This window comes from Canis lupus, chromosome 30 (assembly GCF_048164855.1).
Source record: "Canis lupus baileyi chromosome 30, mCanLup2.hap1, whole genome shotgun sequence".
In the NCBI taxonomy this organism is placed as follows: Eukaryota; Metazoa; Chordata; class Mammalia; order Carnivora; family Canidae; genus Canis; species Canis lupus.
Window position 1 is genome coordinate 15,514,066 of NC_132867.1, and position 24,076 is coordinate 15,538,141.

Below are 24,076 nucleotides of genomic sequence, written 5' to 3' on the forward strand. Positions count from 1 at the left end.
TAAAGGAAATGCTACCTAAAGAAGCAGGCTTTGGCAAGTACGGCTCAGAGAGGGAGCTCATAACTTCATGATAATACTTCACATAAATTAAAGTAATGTTAATTGTCTCTCCCAAAGCAAGGCCATTAAGCAGCTTATTGCTCCTACCTTAAGAATTTATTTTGATATTTCTTGTGGTCCTACCTTTCCAATGGTATTTCACTCTTTACCCAGAGGGGATATAAACACCTCTATGACAGTCCTTTCTGGTATATTTCATCTTTAAGGATAACAAGAGGAGGAAATAAATGACCAAATAGGTTCTGATAGCTCTGCAGCAATCAAAAACAAAAGACTCCAAAAAGATTATCAGTAGGTGGAGCTTCATTTTGAAACACAGCTCCCAACAAGTGGACATCCTAACAAATGTTAAGTGTGTAAATGTAAATGTAAGTGTGTTTACATTCCCTGGTTATAAACAACTAAACTGTCAATTACCTTGTCACTAAACAGGGAAGAATTTTCTGTTTCATTTTTTTCCACTGTGTTGTGGTAAAACATTTAAACCATGAAAGATGTTTCATCTCTTTGACACATTTTTATTCCTCTCCTACTATGTGCCAGCTGTTAGGTATAAATCCTTGGCTGATACAACTGCTTTCTTTGTACCTCTGTCAGTGGCCTTCCACGTAATTTTCAAGTTTCTCAAAACTTTGCAAAGTCCCCTGCCTGGTCATTTACAATTGATCCAAGGTCACAAAAGGACAGCTTAGTTGGAAAGAGAAAAAAAAAGAAGAAAAAAAAAAAAAACAGGAACACTAAGAAGTTACATAAATGTCCTCTAGCACATTCCCTGTTCTGAAGGCTAATGTACTGTAGCAATTCATCAGTCATTCTAATAGTCTTTTAACTTCTGTCAGAAAGCCTACTAAATGCTAACATCTTAAATGTTTAATATTCTAAAACATATTTTCATTAATCATGCAAATTATCTGGGCATCCATATTTTACAATAACTTCTTTTGAGATTAAGAGGCCTAAGGCTTTGTGTATGATATACCCATATTAGTGAGTGATATTGTAGGTGAAATAGAATTAAAGAATTTTAGCAAGGAAAAGTTGCTAGTAAAATTCCAATATCTATGTGCCATCACATTTATTTAAAAAAAAAATGCTACTAATGTCAGGTATTTCTGATTAAGTAGCAAGCAGCTAAATTATGCACTTGCTTTATTCTGTTCTATCACATAGTTGATGGATGGATATTAATGTTGATAGAGGGTATATTGTCCCAATAAAAATGGCCCTATGTTTCATAGCAAAGTAGACTGTGAGTGTAGTTATTAATAAAGGATAGAGCATGTGTTCCATGCAGTTAGGTTGGCTCCAACTGTACCATGAAAATCTGCATTTATATGCTGCCAGTCACCCCTATTGCAGGGATTCTTAGCTGCTTAGAAAAAGGAGAAATATGTGGGTAGGCCCCATGAAACAGATGGATAAGGAATTGAAAGAGGTAAAGGGCATGAGTTTTGGTAATGTTAGTGGAAATGCTTTACCCAAAATTTTGTAAGGATAGAGGCTAAGAGATAAGAAATAAATAGAAATGACCTGAGACTATGTAAATATAGTTATGCTGGAGTCATAGAGCAGTGCTCATTAGACTCAAGAACATGACCTAAGTAACTGAAAGTCATGAGCAATGGTGGATCAGTGCACAAGTCTGGCTACCAACAGGAAGTAGATGGCACAATCAAATTAGGATGATTCAAGGAAGACTAATTTATAAAGGGACTAATTGCAAAGATATGGGCAGAGTGGAGGGTAAGGGAACCACTAAAGGCTGTGTAAGTAGTAAGCTAACAGCCACAGAGCTGTTGTTAAATCTAAACCTTTGGAGAGAAGAGAAAGGAACAATTAGCAGAATCTGAAGGAAGAAGAGTCATGTATAGAATGACATTTTTAGGTGACTAGTGACCTTGATTAAGGAAGACAGGCAACACAAGGTGATCTCATGGAGCAAATAAATACCCTGACCACATTCTTCTCTCTCTCCCTCCAGTCTTCTTTTTTTTTTTTTTTTTTTTTTTTTTTTTCCCTCCAGTCTTCTGATGGGTCTTCCCATTCATTGAGCCCAATAGGAACCTGAGGGCACACATCAAGGATGTAGTCCATATAGGTGAGCCTCTCTAAATGTGTATCAGGGCTTCATATGTGGAGAATGATTCTCGAGGGAGACAAGCAGGGTAAGAAACATCCAATTTTGGTATAAATACCATTTCTTTAATTACGTGACCAAAATTCATAGCCATGAAAGATTTTCTTATATTCCTTTGTTGATGTTGTTTTTATTCCTGTCTTACATTTTCTTTTATGGTTACCTTCTTTCACAGTATCTCCTGCTGCTGTTTCCATTAACAAAATTTCTAGTAGCAATGCTGTTTGCCCAGTACACACACATGAATCACCTTACCCTTTGAAGAATCAGATATTTAAAGAAAAAAATAGCTAAATGCTATCTAGACAGGTCATTATTCCCTTTATACAGCTTTTTGCTTTTTTTTTTTTTTTTTTTTTTTTTTTAGTATAACGGTGTGAATTTTAATGCCTGTAGTCTGTGTTGCTAAAGGGACAGTGAAGTCTTGCTTTTTTACATGGTTTGCCTTGTAATTATATTTCTCTAGTAAAATATTTAACCACTATTTCCTGAATCATGGGTTCTAAGGTGTAGTAAAAAAAATCTGAAGGGAAATATATTTGTTGCTATATGGAAGGACAGATTTTTTTTTCCCCCAGAGCATTTTCAATGATTGTGGCAAGAATGAATGAGTAAAGGTTTCAAGAATGAAATAGTTGCAGAAAACTGACTTACTTTTGTACCTAAGTCCATGCAGCAGCCCTCTGGGTACAAGTACTTATGTATCTCCTTTTGTTGAGTTCTCTATTTTTTTATGAATATGCATATTGGGGGAAAAAACTTCCATCTGCTCTCTTTTAGCTGATTATATCACATTTTGGAGCTGCGCATCATTATGGAGCTTCAGAGAAAGATGATCATTTACATTACATATGGATATAAAGTAGAGAAGGAGTTGATGAATTGCAAACAAGTATAATTTATATGGACAAAGTGTGCCAGAAGTGCTTTTCACCCCATTTTACTCTGCAAATGGAATGATTCCTGCCCATTGACTTGGCGTGGTTCCCAAAAACTCGGAGAGGAAAATGATCCCGTTAGCCTTCTGCATCAGGATCCACTCTTCCCTGTGAGGGAACAGTGCTCTGCACTTCAGACCCACCAGGGACCCCAGAAGGTTAAAAGAGATCTCTGAACACACTAATGCCATTTTAAAGATTTTTCCATCATGGCTTCTTAATTCATAATATACATCATGCAGACACACTAATACTCAGACTGTTGGTAATTCAAATGTGAGAAGTTTGCATGATGAAGAAAGAAAGGGAGAGGAATAAAAGGCTCCTGTTTTCCTATGCGTTGTGATTTTCTCATGGCAGATCATCTGCTTCGATGACCACAAGCTTTGTAAATATATAAAAATCTACATTTAGGGTGTCTTTCTAAGGGCTTCTTTGTGGGCTATGGCACAATCAACTGTGACTCCAGATTATAAAGACCTGGGAGGCCCAAGGTGCAGTATTAGGAGTAATAACCCTAAATCTTTTATTTACTTTATTTAATTCATTAATATAGGGAACTATTTATATATTGTCATTCAGTCTTAAAAAACGATTATTCCTGTTATGTACCAAGAGGGAAAAATCAAAGCTAAATACAACATAGCTTCTTCCTAAATTGTCAGAACTCGACAAAGAAATATTATGTCATGACAAAATGGTCGTTTTTCTGTGACGTTCCTTTTTTTAATTTTTTTTTTTTTTGTGATGTTCCATTAAATCAGCTGATTCTCACCGTTGCTGGACAACGTGGTTGTCCTAGACCCCAGACAATCTGTGTCTGAAGAATTTCGAATCACTAGAAGGCCATGTCTGTATTATGGTAGCATGTGCACTGCTTTCATTTTATGTTCAGATATCAGTTTTTATGCACACTGCATGCACCATGCTGAGTGTTTTGCATACATTATCTTATTTAACCAACACAGAAACATGAAATGCTAGTATTATACTTATTTATATTTCATAGAGGGAAAAACAAACCCCAAAAACCTAGGTTCAGAGGATCAGTGACTTACCCAAAGTCATATAGGCCTCAAACCAGGACCTCTGGTTCAACACTGGGTGTGATCAGATGAATTCAGTAGTAGAATAGCAGGTAGCCTAAAGTAAGGGTTACTTGTATCTTATTTCTGTAGCCAGGAAACCTGGTCAAATTTAGAAACTGTTGTTCTTTTACCTATATTTAGCTCCTATTCATTTTTCACTCAACCTTTACATAATTCTAACATGACTTACCACTTTATGAAGGAGTACTTGAAGCGTGCATTCTGATTACTTATACAGTTTTTTTTTTTTTTGATGTGGGGGGATGGAAGATTGTGCATGTGTGGTGTGACAGAGAGTATCTAGAATTTCTTCATACTATTTTTCTCAGAACTTAGGCTTGTAACGGAAGTTTCTCAACATTAAATGTCATCATGTCATCAATTTGGCCTCACTCAGGAAGTTGCAAGGCGCTTGACTAACCCCAGTGAATTGGATGTTGTTTAAAGTCTGATAATTTTTTAGCTGACTAGCATTTTAGAAGTTTTAAGAGTTATTTTATTTCTTAACGAATTATCTTGGAAATGGAATTGATAAAGAAAAGCTTCTGATAAAAAATTTCAAGATGAAGATATATTGGTGGCTTATATTAACAATAGAATTGAGGGGGAAGAATTTAAATGATCTCGTTTTTGTTCTTGTCAAAGTATTGTGAAGATATTATCCATTTATCTGGACTAAAATTTCTCTGACCATTCATACTTAGACCACACACTTGAATTTGTGAATATATAGTATTCCTGGGATCAGAAGAATCATGGCATCCCAGAACAGTTTTACCTTTCTGTACTGAAAGATTCAGCTTATTCCAGTGAGAGGCTATGGCAAGATTCTAATGCAGATTATATGATTGAAATGATGATTTTGAAATGATTGAAATTGATTATAAGATTGAATATGACCTTTATTGGCATAGTCTTGGGCAGCATATATGTTCCATGTATCAAAATTGCTGAGTGAATAAATATGAGACCAGGACTCTCACCATATTTCAACCTAGAAACATAAAGCCAGGGGCACCTGTGGGTGGCTCAGTGGTTGAGCATCTGCCTTTGGTTCAGGTCATGACCCTGGGGTCCTGGGATTGAGTCCCATATCAAGCTCCTCACAGGGAGCCTGATTCTTCCTCTGCCTATGTCTCTGCCTCTCTCTCTGTATCTCTCATGAATAAATAAGTAAAATCCTAAAAAAAAAAAAAAAATAAGGAAACACAAAGCCAATGTGATTGTCTGGTAACCATTAAAATGTCAACTTTCTAACCACCTTCCCATCCACTCTTGAAGGCTCAGACTCATGTCTGTCTCCTAGCCAAAAGCAGCAGAAGGTCTAAGTTTTTCAATTACCTTACAACCATGGGTGAACTATGTTTTGCCTTTTTATTCCTCTTTATCCAGCTTCCATGGTTGAGAGAAAAACCCAAGGAAAATGAGCAGCAGGGATCCAGTAGGTAAAGTGAGGACAGTAGGACTCTTAATGTGATATATACTTCTGCTACAGGTGTCCTTTTCAGTGCTGCATTATGTGATGAGGTCATCCTTCTGGTAACTTGAACCTCTGTGTTTCCACTTGTCTCTCCTTCTCTCTTTGTAGGAATCTGGTTTTTCTTCCTCCTCTTCAACCTCCTCAAGGCCTTTGCAGCACTTCTACTTAAAAGCATTTCCCTAAACCCTTGACTGGGTACCAGATCTTAATTTTGAAGGAATACATGTTGTGGCCGAGTAAACTTCACCAGCGATTTCCACCATTTTACAATCAAGCAGTTCCTTATGTGCTTCCTAACCTACACTTTCTTGGTATCTTCATAAAGAAGCTGTACTCTCTAGAACTCCCTGAGGCAGCAGGTTGATTAAAGTTCAAAAATTATGGTTAGTGGCTGTGCTGGGTCCAAGGAGGTCCTAGAATAATCTCTTTAGAGTGGTAGCCATAGTCAGGAGTGGGGCCATGAAGGAAACAGCATGTTGGAAATTTGAAATTGAAACACTATTTCTTCTGTGGAGAGGGAAGAATAGGAGTAGGTATATGATTTACTCCTGACCTGGGTGCTGTAGGGATTAAATCTCATGGATCTGGAAAAATACACTAGAGATTAACAGTGTAATACTGTCTCCCAGCATTGAAATAACACTTTGTATTTCTTGATTTTTCCTAAGGTATGGTGTTTTATTTATTATAGAAACTTTTAGATCGAGTATTTTAGAAGGTATTTACCTATAGACTAAGTACATTGATTTAAATATAAATATCAAATGTGTTATATGGGAATAATTATTATATTCAATGGACTCCAGTAAGTGTTTCCTAAATGCCCACTCTGTACCTGGTATAATAATAACAGGCACCAGAAATTAAAAGGCTAAACAAAATAATCTGTTGTGACAAGATCATGGTCTTGTGGAAAGGCAAGTGCTTTTCAAATAATGTATTATATGATAAGTGCTGTAACCAACAGAGATCAGGTTGCTATGGAACCCAGAGTAGAACACCAAAGGAAATCATGGAAGGTTTCACAGAGTAAGTGACCTTTGTGATGAGTCTTAAGAAAGAAAACAGAGAGAGACTACTGGATGTAGAAAATAGCAGGAGCCACTCCAGGAAAATAAATAGCATAAGAAAAGTCACAAAGGAAATAGTGAATTTGTGGAATTGCAAGTAGATTGTTATGGCCGGACAGTGTAGAGAGAGAAGTGGAAGAGGAAAGATGTGACTCATGGGTAGATAAAAAATGGTTGATAAGAACCTTATATATTCTCAAAGAAAGTTTAAAGATTCTACTAAAGATAGTGAGGAGCTATAAAAAAATTTCAAGCTAGAATTACATGATTTGATTTACATGTTAGATCTTTCTGGAGGCTGTGTGGAGGATGGATTAAAAGATAGAACACTGGTAGAATAGGGGTCAGTTGGAAAGCTATTGTACTATTTCATACATCAGCTCATGAGGTTCCAAAGCAAGACAGCAACCACAGGAATGGATAGAAAGCCATGAATGGCAAAGCACTTCTAGAGGTAGGACTTGAGTACTATTGAATCTGTATGAGAAGTGTATATGTGAAATTAAGTAGGAAATGATTTCCTGTTTTGGGTTAACTGTTGGATTTTGGTGTCACTAAAGAGAGAGAGCTTTATTTGAAATAAAGAAGGAGAGACAGATTTGTAGAGAGAAATCAAATATTTGGGTATGTTGATTTGAAGCTTCTAGAGTGCTATGGGCTGAATTGGACTCTTTCCCCACAAATTTGTATGTTGAAGCACTAACCCCCAATGGATGGTATTTGTAGATGTTTTTGGGGGGAGATAATTAGGTTTAGATGGGGTTGTGAGAGTGGGGCCTTCATGATTGGGTAAGTGCCCTTCTAAGAAAAAACACCAGAAAGCTTGCTATCTCTGACATGTGAGAAGGCAGCTATCTGTGAGCCAGGAAGAACTCTCATTAGAATCCAACCGTGCTGCAACCTGATCTTGGACTTTTGGCCTTCAGAATTCTAAGAAAATAAATTTCCATTGTTTAAGCCACCCAGTCTATTATATTTTATAATGGCAACCTGAGCTAATACATGGAAGTATATAGGAAGTTGGATAACACAAATCTGGGGTTCAGGGGACAGACTGAGGTGAGGTAATTTATTTGGGAGTCGTATGAAATATATATGAAGGCTGACTATAAAACTGTGTCTGGTAAGAGATATTTTGTCTAGAGTTCTAGTATAAAAATACTTATAAGTACCACTAGTTTGGGAAATAACAAATGCACATAATTCTTTTTATTATTAAAATTAGGGTATTTCACAATTAAAAATATTTACAATTAAAGATGAAACATCTGTACAATTACTAAAATTCATCTTACTAAATGAGAATCGAAAATTTCTTGTTATCTATACTTTTATACCAGGTAACAGTGAAGAAACTAACAAAAAACAATTACTAAAGCTCCACTGTGGATCAGGATAAAATGTTTCTGATATTAACTCACACTTTCCCATTAAGCATAAAAATGTGTGTGAATGCTGCTTGGATAGTTGGTTAAATAGACATATGTGCTATTACTATTTGTTGAATAACAGACACAAATGCGAAACTGATAGGTATGAAAAAAGGAGGTTTTTTTCCTGCAGAATTCATCATTTCACACTTAGAAAGCAAAACTGAATAAAGCTTATGTTACACATGCCAAAGACTTACACTGTACCTTTTTCTAATACAGGCAAATGAAATATTAACATGTAGCATTTAAAATAATAAATATATATACTATTTACAATAATTGGGAATGTTAGAGAATTAACTTTTATGTAAAATCATTCAGATTAAATCATTTTAACTTTAGGTTGTATCGGCAAATACTTCTCTTTTTCTCCTATTTGATCTTTTAGCTCAAGTAGAATTAAAATGGAATGCATCTGTTGTACATATAAAGTTGAGAATGTGTGTTCAGTCACTTGGCTCTGTAATAGTAATCTTCTGTACCATATCAGAGAGATTTTCAGACTCTAGATCTTCCTTGCCATTATCTGAATTTTCTGATGAGATATAACAACCAGAGTCCCTTGGGCAGTTGTCTAACTGTGACTTATTTAAGGAGATGTCTGGGTTTAAGGATAGAGGCATGGATTCATTTTCTTGCTCTTGAATAGCTGTAAAAGGAAAAGAGGGCAGCAGTTAGGAGAAGCCAAGAGAAGTTTTACTCACGTACTCATTAATCTCTGAGCTATTTTAAACGTACCAACCTTGACTTCATTACATTTGAAACTGTCATGAGTAAACCATATATTTGTTTATTATAAAAGAGATATTTGCACTCAAATATTCAAGCTCCAGTTTCCTAGAAGACAAAATTTGCCCTTTTTTTGCTCACTTGCAGTTTCATGGAATTCATGTGAACTGCTTACATAAGCTAAGATCAATATGGACTCTCATTTTACATTAATGATAAGTTGCCAGAGAAAGCAGATTGTTTCCACAGTTTGACTGATGCCTTGTCCAAATACTCCTTAAAGTAACATTAGAAAAAGTCATTTGTACTTTAAATGCACAACCCAACTCAATAGTGATCTTTGTGGACAATTCTAGAATCATGATACTGTAGAGTAGTGAATAAAATATTGCTTTGGGCATCAACATATAGTAGGACTTCAATTACTTGGAATTTAATAAAACTTAAAAGTATTTGGAATTTTATACCATGTTTGCATTCACCAGAAAAATCAACATGGAAATCAGGTTGCTTTTTTTTTTTTTTTTTTTAAGATTTTTTAAAAAATTTATTTACTCATGAGAGACACAGAGGGAGAGAAAGAGGCAGAGACACAGGCAGAGGGAGAAGCAGGCTCCATGCAGGGAGTCTGATGTGGGACTCCATCCCAGGACTCCAGGATCATGTCCTGTGCCGAAGGCAGGCGCTAAACCGCTGAGCCACCCAGGGATTCCCCCCAAAATCAGCTTGCTTTCAGATAGTAAAACACCACCATTTTCATTGACTCTCTGCCTTATTTAGTTAGTCTTCTACATATTTGTAGTTTTTTTTTTTTTAAGATTTTATTTATTTATTTGAATGAGAGAGAAAGTGAGAGAGAGAAAGAGAGAGAGAGAGAGAGAGAAAACACAAGCAGGGGGAGGGACAAAGAGAGAGGGAGAAGCAGCCTCCCCACTGAACAAGTAGCCTGATGCAGGGCTCCATCCCAAGACCCTGGGATCAAGGTAGACACTTAATTGACTGAGCTACCCAGGTGCCCCTACATTTTTGTAGTTCTGAAGAACAATTGTTTATATTCGGACTGGTAACTGTGTTATTAAAGCCGTATTCTAGATTCAACAGATATTTTCTTTTAAAAAATTAATACTAGAGATGTAACAAAAGATATTTTTGAAGAACGTAAGCAGCACTATAAAGTTTTATTCTTCTCAAGAAGCCTTTAGCATCAGAGTTCTCTTGGTCAATGTACAGTTTCTTTCCTTGCCTTCCCTGACACCGGTAATCATGAGACGAGTTCCTCAGGGAGAAGATATTAGGCCACCACCCGTCAACTATATCAGCATACCTACCTAGTTCTTTCCCCTTCTAACCTCAGGGCTTCTCCACTTTACACATTTGAATAATTCTACTTTGGAAGAACAAAATGTATACATTTCAGGGTGGGACAAGACCTCTGCCTTCGGAGACTATGTACTTCATCCTACTCTAGTGAGAAGAGAGTAATCCTAACTCCAAAATCCTGGAAGGGGGAAGCTGTAATTTTCCTCAATAGACTTTATAAAAGTAAAATGCTAAGTAAATTATCTGTAGGAAATTCACCCTTTAACTTGTCTACAGATATCCTACTTTTTAAATGTGTTTTCTAGGCTCCAGATATCTTGCCAACATTATGTTCTACTGTGTATTCAATTATCAACATCCTTTATGAGAGAGAATTGAGCCCTGGTGCCCTAAGGCATTCTCGTAGGTAATGAATTCAGTTCTCTTCAAAATTATCTAGAATAGTACTCTTTTACGTAGCATCCATAGGAGAATTGAGAAAAGAGTCACATTACTTTTTTTGTATTCTGTGGTTTAGATGAGGAACACAGGTTGAGAAAGGTTGGGAAAAAATGATAAAGATCATTTTAGTTTACTCATCCTCAAAGTGAATCATAACAGTTCTTTTAACCTTTTCCTCAAAGCTTTAATTTGTGACTTCAAACCCATGTTTATGCCATTCTTTTGAATCTTCTCCATGTTTGCCACAACTTCTTTTAGCTGTGGACCCAAGTATCAGATATTGAAGTCCGGTGATATTGTAACTAGTTCTAGGTATCAGGAACTTTCATTTTAATATGCATTGAATGTGACAATTTAAAAATTTTAGCCACCATGAAGCATTTTCTCTTTATTAGTCTTGGCAACCTTTAAGTTTAGGGTGAATCTTCTTAATATTCATTAGTGTTTGTGAATATCAGTCATTCAGTTTTGTTTCTAAAGCCTTCCGTTATGAAAAGACAACACTGAAATGGGACCTCATTTTCTGAAAGAAAGCTTTCCCTCCTGCCTCTGCTTTTCTGTCTTCTTGCCACTGAAGTGAAAGAACCAGCTCTGTGTTTCATTATCCAAGTGTTTCTGGAAAAGGCCAGAGAAATTAGTCCTTTTATAATGCTTCCTGCTACATCAGCAGTGATTCACCGTATTTGGAGTGTGATCCCAGGCCATATTTCCCCAGATTATATTTGGGCCTATCACCTCAACACAAAATTAAAAGAACTGAGTTATTTCCTTTCAGATCGACATTTTAAACAGGACTTGGCATAATAAAAACTGTTCCCAATACCATGTTCTATTTAGGTTGATTACTGATTGTGGGACTCTCTTCGAGATATAAAACTTAGGCTTCAAGAACTCTGATTTCCAAAATTAGCTCTTTTCCTTTCAAAAAATAAATACTTAGCTTGTTATTTCATCTTCTGAAGACTCTATCCATTCCCCTCAAAGGATAACAAAGTAAACAAACAATAAATGAAAAATCTGACTTTTACAGAGACTATGTCATTTTTGAATATTTGTAAAATGTATTTGTTTTTATTTTTGCTTGAAAAATACTATATCACCTTCTCTAAATTCTAGGAATTGGTTTGTTTTAAATACAGATTATTTACTATAGGAAATTTTATCTGCAATTTTTATGGAAAAAAGAAATAGTTTCTCAGTATGAAAGTTATGCAGCACAGTAATTGACAGAACAGGAGTAATTTGCTAAATGATTTCCTAGTGAAATGAAAACATGACTATGCCTCCTCAAATGCTTCCCACCAGGCTTGCAATAATTTCAGGCAGGTGATCAGCTGGAGCCCCTCAACTGTAACTATAAAAAGAAAAGGCAGGTTATTATGTTATATTATGGAAATGAAAGCTATACAGCATTCAGTTTTTGTGTTTGGAGGGTCAGGACTTTCCTTTTCTTGTTTTCTTTCTTTCTTTCTTTTTTTTTTTTCCCATCCTGACACTAATGACTTTGGGATTGGCACAAACCTAAGTCTTATACTATGGATACTTTTTTTCCAGCAGAGAGGATGAATTCATGTTAATATGTTCATATTTTCTTTCTAAGTCATTTAGTTCCTTCACGTGGCCATGAAATAGAGTAAAACTAACTGACCTACCTAGAAATTGAAACTATAACCTTCATCAGTTTTGGCCTATGGTCCAATCATCTGAGCTAACCAGGCAAGTAACACACAAACTAAATCCTAATTCTGAGAAAAAGTTCTCATATTCTAAAGAGAGAAATCTGTCCTATATTCACATAGGTTTCTTTACCCAAATATTCCAGATTTTCACTTCACTGTCTTGTGTGCCTTAAATATGAAGCTTCTGTTTCTTTGGGCTTCTGTTTCTTTTGGGTACTATGAAATAATGCAATCTAGAGGGCATAGGAAAGTGCCTGGCCAATGAAAGTGCTCAATAAATAATTTTTTAAATAAAAAAATGTGATGTTTAGATTAATTGAAAGAAGTGGAAACTAAAGACCAAATAAGAAATTCTGTTGAAATTCAAATGAAGATACCTCTTGGCTCTTTGAATTATCATCCTCTTTTTTTTTTTTTTTTTTTTTTCCTACTGGTGCCATCTCCAAAGAGGAAAAATCAAAGTTATGCCATCCTCTCTGAGGATAGCTCAGCTTCATGTTGGAGCACCATTTGAGTCACTTAGAACAAAACAGGCATTCTCCAGGTATCTATGACTGTATTTATTTGTCCAGAGGCAGTGTTGTCCAAGGAAGAACATTTAGTAGACAATATGGCACAACTCTTAGTTATTTCTGATTTCATCTTAAACATATCCTTAAATTACTTGAACGTGATAAATTTATAATAGTAGCTTTTAGGTAGTCATGTCATTTGAATACTGACCTACTACTTGGAAAAACAACAAATGGAAAACAAGAATCCCTTCATGGAATAACACCAGTTGCTTTTGTTTTCCTGAGGCCATGAGAGAATAGGAGTTGAAATGACTCTCCCTCTTCTTTTTGCACATCTCTCTTTGCATCATAATAGCAGAATCTACCTTCTGATGAGATGTAGGCCAAGGAATGACTCTTTGTATTCACCTTCACAGCAACCTCCCTTTACACCGTGCTGCTGCTCTAGTAAGGGCAGAGGAACATTCACCTAATATCTAATTGCTCAGCACAGCACAGATACCACTCTGCCCAACCAGACACCCCTATGGAAGGCTTTGGTCCCAGGAAATATTTACTTTTGGTTGAGTTGTCATATTGGTCCCATTTTGATAAGACTATTTTAAATAAAATTAAAAACCATCATTATATATTGCTTATGAGACTTGGGAAATTAGTTTCATTTTTCTTATAGATTAAATTACTTGAGATAGTGAAAAATAACCTAATTTCATTATTTTTAAAATTTATTATTTGACAAAAATAGGGTTACCCTGCATATTATTGCTTTTCCCATTTAATATGCTTTGAATATATTTTTATGTCAGGACACATTACATTCTCCTAATATCTTTGTAGTACCTTATTGTTTGCATATACTAATTAATTTAACAAATTGATTATTGATGGAAGTTCACACTTAACAAAAGTAGTAGTTTAAATAGCATTTTCTTGCATTTGTATGTTGAAGTTCATCAAACAAATTCCTAAAACTGGAATTTGTAGATACAAAAGTATGCACATTTCAAACTTTGAAGTTTTTACATACTGTCCTCTAAAAATGTACTCATTTACACTCTTGCACATATACATGCACATAAAGTGAGCATATACATAACATACCAACATACCAACACATGCCAACGCCCATCTGCCTACTACAAAAACTTTTATGTGTTGAGGTGGGATTGCCAGGAACTTAAAGTTTTACAATCAGAACAAAGTTTCCATATGATTTGCAAATCTCTTCATTCCCTCATTCAATGTTAATTCATTCTACAAGCATTTGTTGTTTTGTTGTTATTGGGTCTTTTTTGTTTTGTTTTGTTTTCATTCTATAAGCATTTGTAAACCATCTACTCAATGCAATGCACAGAACTAGGGGCATTGGGGAGGGCACATGGTAATAGAGGATTCAGTCTTGTTTGGCCAGGGTGATCGTTACAAAGTCATGCCTAGTATACAATCATAGTGCAATATAAAAACAAGTATATTACAAGTGCCTGAGGTGACTGAGGTGAAAATTCAAAGGATCCTCTACTCTGGGAACTGTTCCTTGATAGAATAGTAAAAATGTTTACATTTCATTTTGTTGTTTTTTTGTATTAGATGGAATATAGCATCAATCATAAATTAAATCTGAGGGGGGTATAAAACCAAAAAGAAATCTGAAGAAATTAAATTGCATAAAGCTAAACATCTATAACTAGAAATATATATTAAATGCATATTTATAAATACATAAACGTAAAATGCCTGTGTGCCTTCTGTACTGTGTATATGTGTAGGGTTGGCATATATTTCTTAAAACCTGTACCTTTCTTGAATCTAGATTCAAATCATATGGCAAGTGGGTTGGAAACACCAGGCATGCATGTCAGGGGCTAGGGCACCAGGCTACCCTGGCACGCTGTCAGGCCAACTGCTGGACTGCTGCTTGGCATCACTACAAATCTCCCCTGCTGGCAGCTCATGTTCCAGGCTCCTAGCTGGGACTTGCCTCTTGCCCTGCATCGTTTTGTGCAGGTAGGCAGGCAGGAAGGCGCAACTGGGGATAGTTGTGCAATGTGGAGCAGCTGTGACCACAGCTGGTGCCAACAGCCCGGCACACAAGCCACCCTTCCCCCTGTCCTCTTCATTGCACACTGCAAACAAAGGTTGCAGGTACCTAAAAAATATGATACACAGCTTCTAGTACTGTCTGCTTATTCAGTTACTAAGTTGTGGGGTTTTTTCCTCCAATTTAAAATTTAATTATTCCTGTGCTGTAGGGAGAACGAGATATTTCCATCACCCATTTTTCCTGAGGACAACAGTACACATTCTCACAGACACACTTTTAAGACACATCAAAGTGCCTCCAAATGCGGGAAAAGAGGAACAAGTTCAGAATAAAGAGAAAATATTTACTATAGATAGAAGTTAACTCTTTTATTATTTGCAAGAGGCATTTTATTAGCAAGGCAAAGAGGTCCTGAAGATTGTGTTTATGAACAACACACACACACAGAAACACATACTCATATTCTCTATTCTTACTGAGAATATTTATTCAAAGCAAACGAGCTGTTTTAAAACTCAGATAAATAGAGAAATCCTACCATGTACCAAATAAACAGATTCTGCTCTTTTGCTCCTTCAAAAGCCGAGGCTCACCCCAATTTTTCTTCTTCTAACTTCATCTAGACTCCCAGCTGAGGGAGCCGGTGACCTAATTCTGCTCAGTTCTAATGCAACACGGGAACAAATTCAGAATATCTCGGTATTGGCCTTGGCACGATTGCAGAACCCCAAAGTCGTTATCCTACTCCAGAGGTAATCCTGTAATCAGTGCTAACACCACTCACCAGCCCTTCTATCAGCTTGTAGGAGAAACACCTTTACCTCCTGTCAAGCAGTGACCTAAAAAGTTTAATCCAGTTTACATTTTCAAGGTCAGAGTGGGTACAATGCTATCTATTTTGGCCTAAGAGAAAAGGAAAATTGCTTGTTCTGAGTATTAGATTTCTGTTTTTGTCGCTGTCCCACTCCCCCATCCTCTTGGTCCCTCTAAATGTATTAAAGGCTCACATGGGGCTTGTAGTTTTTCCTACATCATTTCGAAGATTTAACTCTTATCTTCAAAATAGGTGTCCACTCTCCGCAATTTTTATATTGAAAGGTTAGTAAAGCAAAACTTTCCAGTTTCCAATCTAAGAAGCATTGAAACTTTAAACTAGGGATTTATTGACATTCCCCAAACTTACTATTCAATGATCAAGATAAAATACATACATAAAATCCTGGCCAATTTGCGTGTTCCATTCTTACACACACAACTAACTTTTTAACCTATGACTGTGACATGCATTTGTTTTTAATAATATCTTAGTTTTACATAACCATATATTCAAGGTCTTTATCATTCAAGGTACATGAAGGTTGTGCGTTTAATCTCTAGCATGGTTGTAGGAGATATGATTCACAGAATAGAGAATAGATAAAAATAAGCATGCATGCAGCAGCATGGTGCCGAATCATCAGAACCCACCATCTTATCAACAAATAGAAGTCATTCTTCTTTATTTCTTGAGCAAAGCAGTTTCATATAAGATAAATAGCTTTCAGTCAAAATAGCCTAACATGCAATATGCATCTTTTTGACATGTATATTCTAGTACTACTTTAGACCGTAAGATTAAAATAAGAAATATCTCAGGGTTGTGTGTTGACAACAAACACTGGTTGCATCGGCACTTTTTTCTATTTTTCATCCCTCGGAATTTGGCTCAGTGTGTGTATGTTTGTGCATTACTGGCTATTATTAAGTGATCAACTTCTAGTGACCTTCAAATACCATTTTCTAAAGCCTTATAAGGGAAATAACTTGTGCTTTTTTATATCAAATGTTGGAAGTCACATCATGCTTTGGAGCTACTGTGTTTTGTTGCCAGGGTATAGTAGAATGTGTTTCTAATAGATGAAGGAGACCAGGTTCTAGATATGTGACTTTGAGAAAGCGACTTAGCTATTCTAGTTTTAGTTTCTCCATCTTGCAAAGGAAACATTTGGGCCAGATGGTTTTTCAAATTACAGCTTGCTCTCATATGATGTTATCTGTACATTATTATTCTTTCATTAACATAGAAAGCAGATGGGGGACAAGGGAGGTGGAATGGAGAAATTAGGTGGACACCATGCACAGCCCAAGTCTTCTGCACTGGATGGATTGTCCCACTGTGGGTCCAGACTGAGCACTGTTTTATGGCTAGAAACCTTTTTCACCCAGGCTCTCTTACCCTTCCCTATTCACCAATCCTGGTGCAATGCAGCCAATATTGCCTTACACTTTTCAGGCAGTAATGTTGCAAGATTTCTGTTCTCACATACTAACTTCTACTTTCTGAGATGGAAAGCTGAACTGAAGCTCCTGAGAAAATTGGCATAGTAGGAAACTTCAATTTTCAGATATTCATTGTTCTTTCTATATTTACCAGTTTGCATGTGTGGAAGAAAGAACGTGGATTTTTATAGCAAGCTGCCTTTGATTAAAACTCCAGCTCTGTTACTTATCTAGCTGTTTTTGGCCTCTTTGAAATTCATCTCTGAAATGTCTTCTCATCTGTGAAATGGACAAATTACCTATACAGATGGGATTATAGAAGAAAAGCAATGTATTTACAACTGCTCAAAAAATACCCTTTTCCCTCCCTATACTTCAACATCAAATTATTCAGAGGGTATTGACAATGATATTGGACATTATCAATTACAAGAAATCTACAGAATCTATTTCTTAGCTTCACATTATTTAGTGAGGAGCCATGCTTTGAAATGACAAGATGTGAAAGAAACTGTCATTCACCCCAAAGATACACTACATCATTTTACACTGATCAGTTTTGTTTTGGCTTGTCTTATTGGGTATAAATTGGGTTTATACCCAATTTTCTTAAGGTTGACCTTTGTCTACCTCTGTGATGTCAGCCCTCCCTCCCAGCCTCCACAACTTCAAAGGATGCATATAATCACCTGGGCCTAAGATGAAATAAATTCTGCAGGTGTCAAATTAGTCTTAAATGTGAAAACTCTTTGAAAAGGGCAGCCCATGTGGCTCAGCGGTTTAGCGCCACCTTCAGCCAAGGGCCTGATCCTGGAGACTGGGATCGAGTCCCATGTTAGGCTCCCTGCATGGAGCCTGATCCTCCCTCTGCCTCTCTCAGTCTCTTATGAGTAAATAAAATCTTTTAAAAAAGAAAAGGATGAAGATCTATGCAAACTCAGGACAGCAAGTAAGAATGAAGTGAGATGCAGTTTCCAGAAAAGTAAATTTATTCTTACCAAATAAAAGGCCAGTGTATAGACACGTGCTGAGCAACTGTGCCCATTTCGTAGCATATGAGACAAGATATAGGAAAAGCTATTAAGAGACAGTCAGGAGGCCTGGGTCCTAAACACAACTTTCTTCCTTGCTCTCCATCTGGGCTGTTATTTGTAGAAAGTATAGTAACATCACAAACACTGGTGCTGGCTCTTCACAATTTACTGTGTGTGTGAGCTTGGACAAGTTACTTATCTCTCAATTTCTCATTATAAACACAGGACAGGGCAGCCCCGGGACTCAGCGGTTTGGTGCCTTCGGCCTGGGGTATGATCCTGGAGACCCAGGATCGAGTCCGGCGTGGGGCTCCCTGCATGAAGCCTGCTTCTCTCCCTCTCCCTCTCCCTCTCCCTCTCCCTCTCCCTCTCCCTCTCCCTCTCCCTCTGCCTGTGTCTCTGCCTCTCTCTCTCTGTCTGTCATGAATAAATAAATAAGATCTTAAGAAAAAAAACAACAACAACACAGAACAGTACTGTCTAACTCACAAAACTGTGGAGCACGTTAATGAAGACAATGTAAAGATCTTGGATCAAAGTTTCACTCTGAGAGCATGTTCAAAAATAGTAATTATTATGAGTAATATTATTTTTGAAAGAGAAAGTTGGATTAGATGATCTAAATTCTTTTTCATCTTTAAAAGTCACTACGTCCCTCTTTCTTCCTAACAAAATACTTGTGGAGTTTGGTACGTCCTGAGCTCAGGGTTTTAGAAGCCTGACCAGATTTAGTAAGAAGAACATTCAGATTGAGCGCAACTGTAAAAACAAAAGCTATCCAGTCTTTACAAACCCAGTTGGTAAGTGAATGTGCTTGCATTACTCCATCTTCAGTTTACACTTACAAATACAGAGAATCATCTCAGATAATAAAAGTGAGTGCTGAATATTTTTGCAAGCTATTATAACATTTTGAAAGAATACTATAAACACATACAAGATGTGACTATATGGTAATGAAATGAATTTTCCTGTGTGGTGCGAAGGCTCATTAGCTTAGAGCCATGCTCTGCGCTGTTCTACAGAAGTTGCATATGACATATCTCACTAATGGCTCATGCTGTCACTAAATATTTGTCTCTAACTCCTCAGTCTCTGAGAATGCAGACATCCACTTGTGTGTAAATTAATAGCTCTGCAGAATCTAAATGAGATGCCCAGAAAAGTCCCTTCATTTTCTGAGTCCAATAAAGGAAAAAAAAAGTCCTCTTCCTAATTATAGACTTGACTGGGGTTATTGTTTCCAAATATATAAGAAAAAATGTATTTTATGGGAAGGAATACTTTATATGATTCTCCATAAATAAAACCAGAGCTTTGTTTTTAATAATTTTACTATCTATACTGAACTGTGATTTTCAGCTAGGGAGAAAAGTAGGTATGCACACTTACTTTCTTCATCAAGGAGATTTTCAGCAGCTGATAGTAATCTCATCCTGTCTTCTGGGTTTTTAATGTTTAATTCAATGAGATGACTCTCTTTTATATCCTTTAAATCTTCTAGGGTCTCATAACCATTGAGCAAAAGTGTTGAGGTATATTCCTATGGGGAAGAAAAAATATATATAATACAAGCTAGTCAGATTCAAGTATTTTATTTTTAGTTCTCTTTAGATTTAAAGAAACTGTAGAGTGCATATGGAAACGAAAAGCACTGATAGAACTTTTGCTTAACTTTATTTTACTTTGTACTAGTTTTCCACATATGAACTCTAGGGCATTTAAAAGAATATGTTGTAGAATTCTCACCTTTTGGAAGGACAAATGTAAAGAAGAAATAATTACCTTAAGCCATGCAGTGCTAAATCATGGATCAATTAAATAGCTGGATCATTCATCCCATTTGGCACTTTTTCACTTCTCAAATAGCTCAATTGACAAAGATAGCGTGTCCTTGCGTCTATCAATAAAATGCTTCTAAAAGAGTAATTATAGTAGTATTTCTGAATCTACATCTTTTCTCTTTTGCTTGCTTACAAAAATATTTACCCTCACTAACTTCTTGGGGTAGTTTAAAAAGTAAATTTGAAACAAGAACAAAAAATAGACTTAGCATTTAGCGAAAGTCATTATATAAAACTAAGGAATTCTAGACTTTCTATTAAAAGTTTTTATTAAGCATAAAAGCACTGTGGTTGGAAAAAGTATTGTTTTCTCAGCATGTATAGTTTGTCCATCATTTGCATCAATATATATTAATTTAAAATTCATAGGCTTCTGATTTCTGAGTCTGTATGTTATTTATGTAACCTCTGTTCTCTCCAACAGAATAAAAATGCAAAGTGAAGTTGAATGCTTTACAGCTTCCTCAAAACTTTCTTCCATTTTACTTGATCATAATTTCAATATCCTTAGTTTGGTTACTAAAACTGAATAAGAGGAAACATAAAAGTTTTAAGTAATCAGGAAGAATTACTAGCTCCTTTTTACAAAAAAAAAAAAAAAAAGGAGAGAGAGAGAGAGAACTACTTCTTTTAAAAATAATGTCTCTTAAAGGAGCACTGAATTAGAGCAGAGAAACCAAAATTCCCATCTGACATAACCATCTGGTTGTGGGTTCCTGACATGGTTATTTCACTTCCTTAGACCTTGGTTTTCTCATAGGTCACAGAACAAACAAAAAGAAGAAGCAGGGCTTAAACTTATACTTAATCCAAGCAGTACCCTATTTGGGCAGCGCCAGTAGAAATATAGGAAGGCCTGGGTAGTGTGTCTACAGACAAGAGTATAACTAGATCATTCAGAAGAAACAATTAAGGAGAGTTTAATTGGCTTTGACAAGGCAACCCTTGATGAATTTTGAAAACTATCAAAGTACTGCTGCATTAATATTAGAAATGGATTACAAAACAGTTAATTGAGTGAGGCTAGGTAAATTGTATGTACACACCATTTAACAAGGTAGATATTTCATAAAAACTTTGCTAATGTAACAAGAAAATAATTGGATTATAAATATAAACAACACAGTTTCCTTAGCACACTCATCATGGGGGCTTAATGATCACTATTTCCTAAGAAATTGCTTTTGAAACGATTATGTTTAGTTATCTTCTCTTGACTTGCTTTTGATCTCTGCCCTATAGAAAATGTAATTTTCTTTCCATTTTTCCTTTCAGTTCTCTGGATTTTTACCTTTACTCTTCATATTCTGTCATTCTCACTTACTTGTTTTCTTTGGGCCTTTTATTCTCCTAGGTATTTTTCATTTTTCACTGCATTTTCTCAACATTAATCTCTACTGTCACTGCTAAGTACCATTAGAGTTTAGTCCAAGGGATGTTATATCAAGACTTGTCCTTGCATAATAAAAGTAATAAAAGAAAATAAGAAGTCTTCTTGGAAAACAGACTTTCCTTTGCTGTAAGTCCTATTTTTTTTTAAAGATTTTATTTATTTATTCATGAGAGATAGAGAGAGAGAGAGAAAGATGGGGGCAGAGACACAGGCAGAGGGAGAAGCAGGCTCCATGCAGGGAGCCTGATGCAGGACTCAATCCCGGGGCTCCAGGATCATGCCCTGGGTCAAAGGCAGGCGCTGAACTGCTGAGCCACCCAGGGTTCCCCATAATTCCTATATTTTTAAACACTATACAAACATTAATCCATTTTTCTCAGTTATTCCATCTAGATGCCACCAAAATCAAATAGGTCACAGGTTTGCTAACCTGAAGGTGAATCCTCTCTAAGAACTCCTGCAGAGTCTTGGGTTTTTCCTTTCCACTCTTTCGGTGGGCCTTTATTTTCTTGGGGGCTGCTTCCTCTTCTGAGATGACATCCACATAAATAAATTTGAAGTTTCCCACCTTATTGTTCAACATTCCTGTCCACATCCCCATTGGTGTTTTGCAGATAATGTCTATGATGTCTCCTTTCTAAAAAACAAAGAAACATACCAAATGAGTTTTCAGAGAACTTTGGTGTTGCGACAATTAGTAAAAAGAATGGAATCCTAGAAAATTAGAATAATGGGGGAATATGACAAGGGAGGTTACTGATAACAGAAATAAATCTAAGAGAAAATTTCTTTTAAAAGTCCAAGGGAACTATTCACTAGTAATAATGAGGAAAATTTCAGCAGGCTTGAAGAAAAGCTCTTACATGCATTTGATGACGTCTGTATGTCTTTGTTATATCAATTTATGAATGTATAGGGCACAATGGAATTTACAAAATACTTTTGCCTATAGTAAGTCATTTTATGCCTATAACACACTTCTTAGGTACATATACAAGGTATCATTATTACTCTAAATATTATAGAAAAGAAATACAAACATTAAATAACTTTCCAGAACTCATGGCAGTTGTCTGAACCCAAGAATGATGCTTTTTTCATTCATTTTGTCAAAGCAATCAATATATGGCAAAGTTCAAGCCATCATTCCTGGACAGAATCCCAAATAGGGAAGGGAAAGAAAAAGAAGTCTATCTCTGTCCATGCTTCTAGTTCATCTGAAAAATTTATCTACGTAAAAACAAAAACAAAGACATCTAAAGTATTGCATTCATCTAAAATAATGAAACTGTTAAGAACTTTGTATAATCTAAATATGTAACAAAAGTATGTGTATACTAAGGATAAATTATGCTACTGAATTATTATTATTAATATTATTAGAGAAGAAATACTTAGATTGAGCTTCACAACGAAGTTTGGATAGAAGTATGAATGAAGCACATTAGGATGGACAAACCAATTGGTCTTTTTCTTTATTCACATCTGAGACTCTAATTGGCTACTGGCTGGCAGTTACTGGCAAGAGTAGAAAACCAACAAGGGTACATCTTTGTAAAGAAAATTGATTTCTATGTAAATACAGTGCCTACATTTAAAAGTCATATTTCCTCCTTTGAGACTTAAAAGTTTCTACCCCAGAGAGGAAATTATAGATTCTGATTTTTTGTTGCTGTTGTCATTTGAGGGGTCTACCCTCAAACAAACAAAACATTTAGTTTGCTACTAAAAATATTTTTTTGCCTGTTCTATGAATATGTATTCTTCCATCTAAAACACAAATTGTATTTTTAATAGTAGGATTCAATGTGATTAAAAGATTTGTTTTTCTGAGTTGTGATCGTCTGCTGGTCTGACCCTATAAGCTTTTCATCTAATTCTTCCTGCCTTTAACTATGGGGAATCAAATCCTGGGCTAGATGGGATCAGCTAAGCAGACCTAGAAAATCCCCAGAAGCTCTAGGGGAAGTTTCTAAGCATGGGAGCTCTCTGCTGCATCCTTCCTATTATCCTCTAAACTTATAAAAAGTATACATTCCAGGAAAGCCCACAGGTCACCAAGCAAAGACCAATTTCATTGTGGATAAGATCCTCGATATAAACCATAACATTCAATCCTCAGTGGTAACTGTGGGATTCTTATTGTGTCCTACAAGAGCTCTACAAATATCATCTTAGGCAGTATAAATGGTGGTGCACTGGCATGGTATTATAGGGAAGGCGAAAAGCTATCCCGAGTCAAAATGTGTTCAATTTATTCCCTTCTACACTCTACCTCCAACAATGGTTACTAGGCTACAAACATTCCTTCCTCAAGACCTGAACTTAGACTTCAAATCAATTCGTAGAAATGACTAAGGAGCTATCGAGAATAATGTTTTCCTCATTCTCTGACCTTACTCTGATTTGTTACAATAGAAGGGATAAAGAGAAGAGCAGAGTGTCTTGAGTGTTAAATAATAGTACCAATACTTCATAACTTATATAATTATTGGTTAACATTAGCTTGGTGTTGATAGTATAGAAAAGTCATAATTTCTGTCCTTTTAGCTATATCAGCTTGTGTTACTCAGAGGAATAATTTAACATGTATAAAATAGTTTAGCACAATTGCA

General features: G+C 36.0%; 1 protein-coding gene across 4 annotated transcripts in view; it reads right to left on the reverse strand.

The window, feature by feature from the left end:
- Positions 1 to 7,951: 7,951 nt before the first annotated feature.
- The window catches only part of SAMSN1 (SAM domain, SH3 domain and nuclear localization signals 1), a 137,772-nt gene continuing 121,647 nt past the window's right edge, over positions 7,952 to 24,076 (reverse strand). For all 4 annotated transcript variants that reach the window (XM_072806562.1, XM_072806561.1, XM_072806563.1 and 1 more), the window contains 3 exons: positions 21,892 to 22,098; positions 19,617 to 19,767; positions 7,952 to 8,855 (listed from right to left, as the gene is read on the reverse strand). In XM_072806562.1, the coding sequence (XP_072662663.1) occupies positions 8,653 to 8,855; positions 19,617 to 19,767; positions 21,892 to 22,098 (561 nt within the window). In that variant the 3' untranslated portion in view covers positions 7,952 to 8,652. The remainder of the gene's footprint in view (positions 8,856 to 19,616; positions 19,768 to 21,891; positions 22,099 to 24,076) is intronic.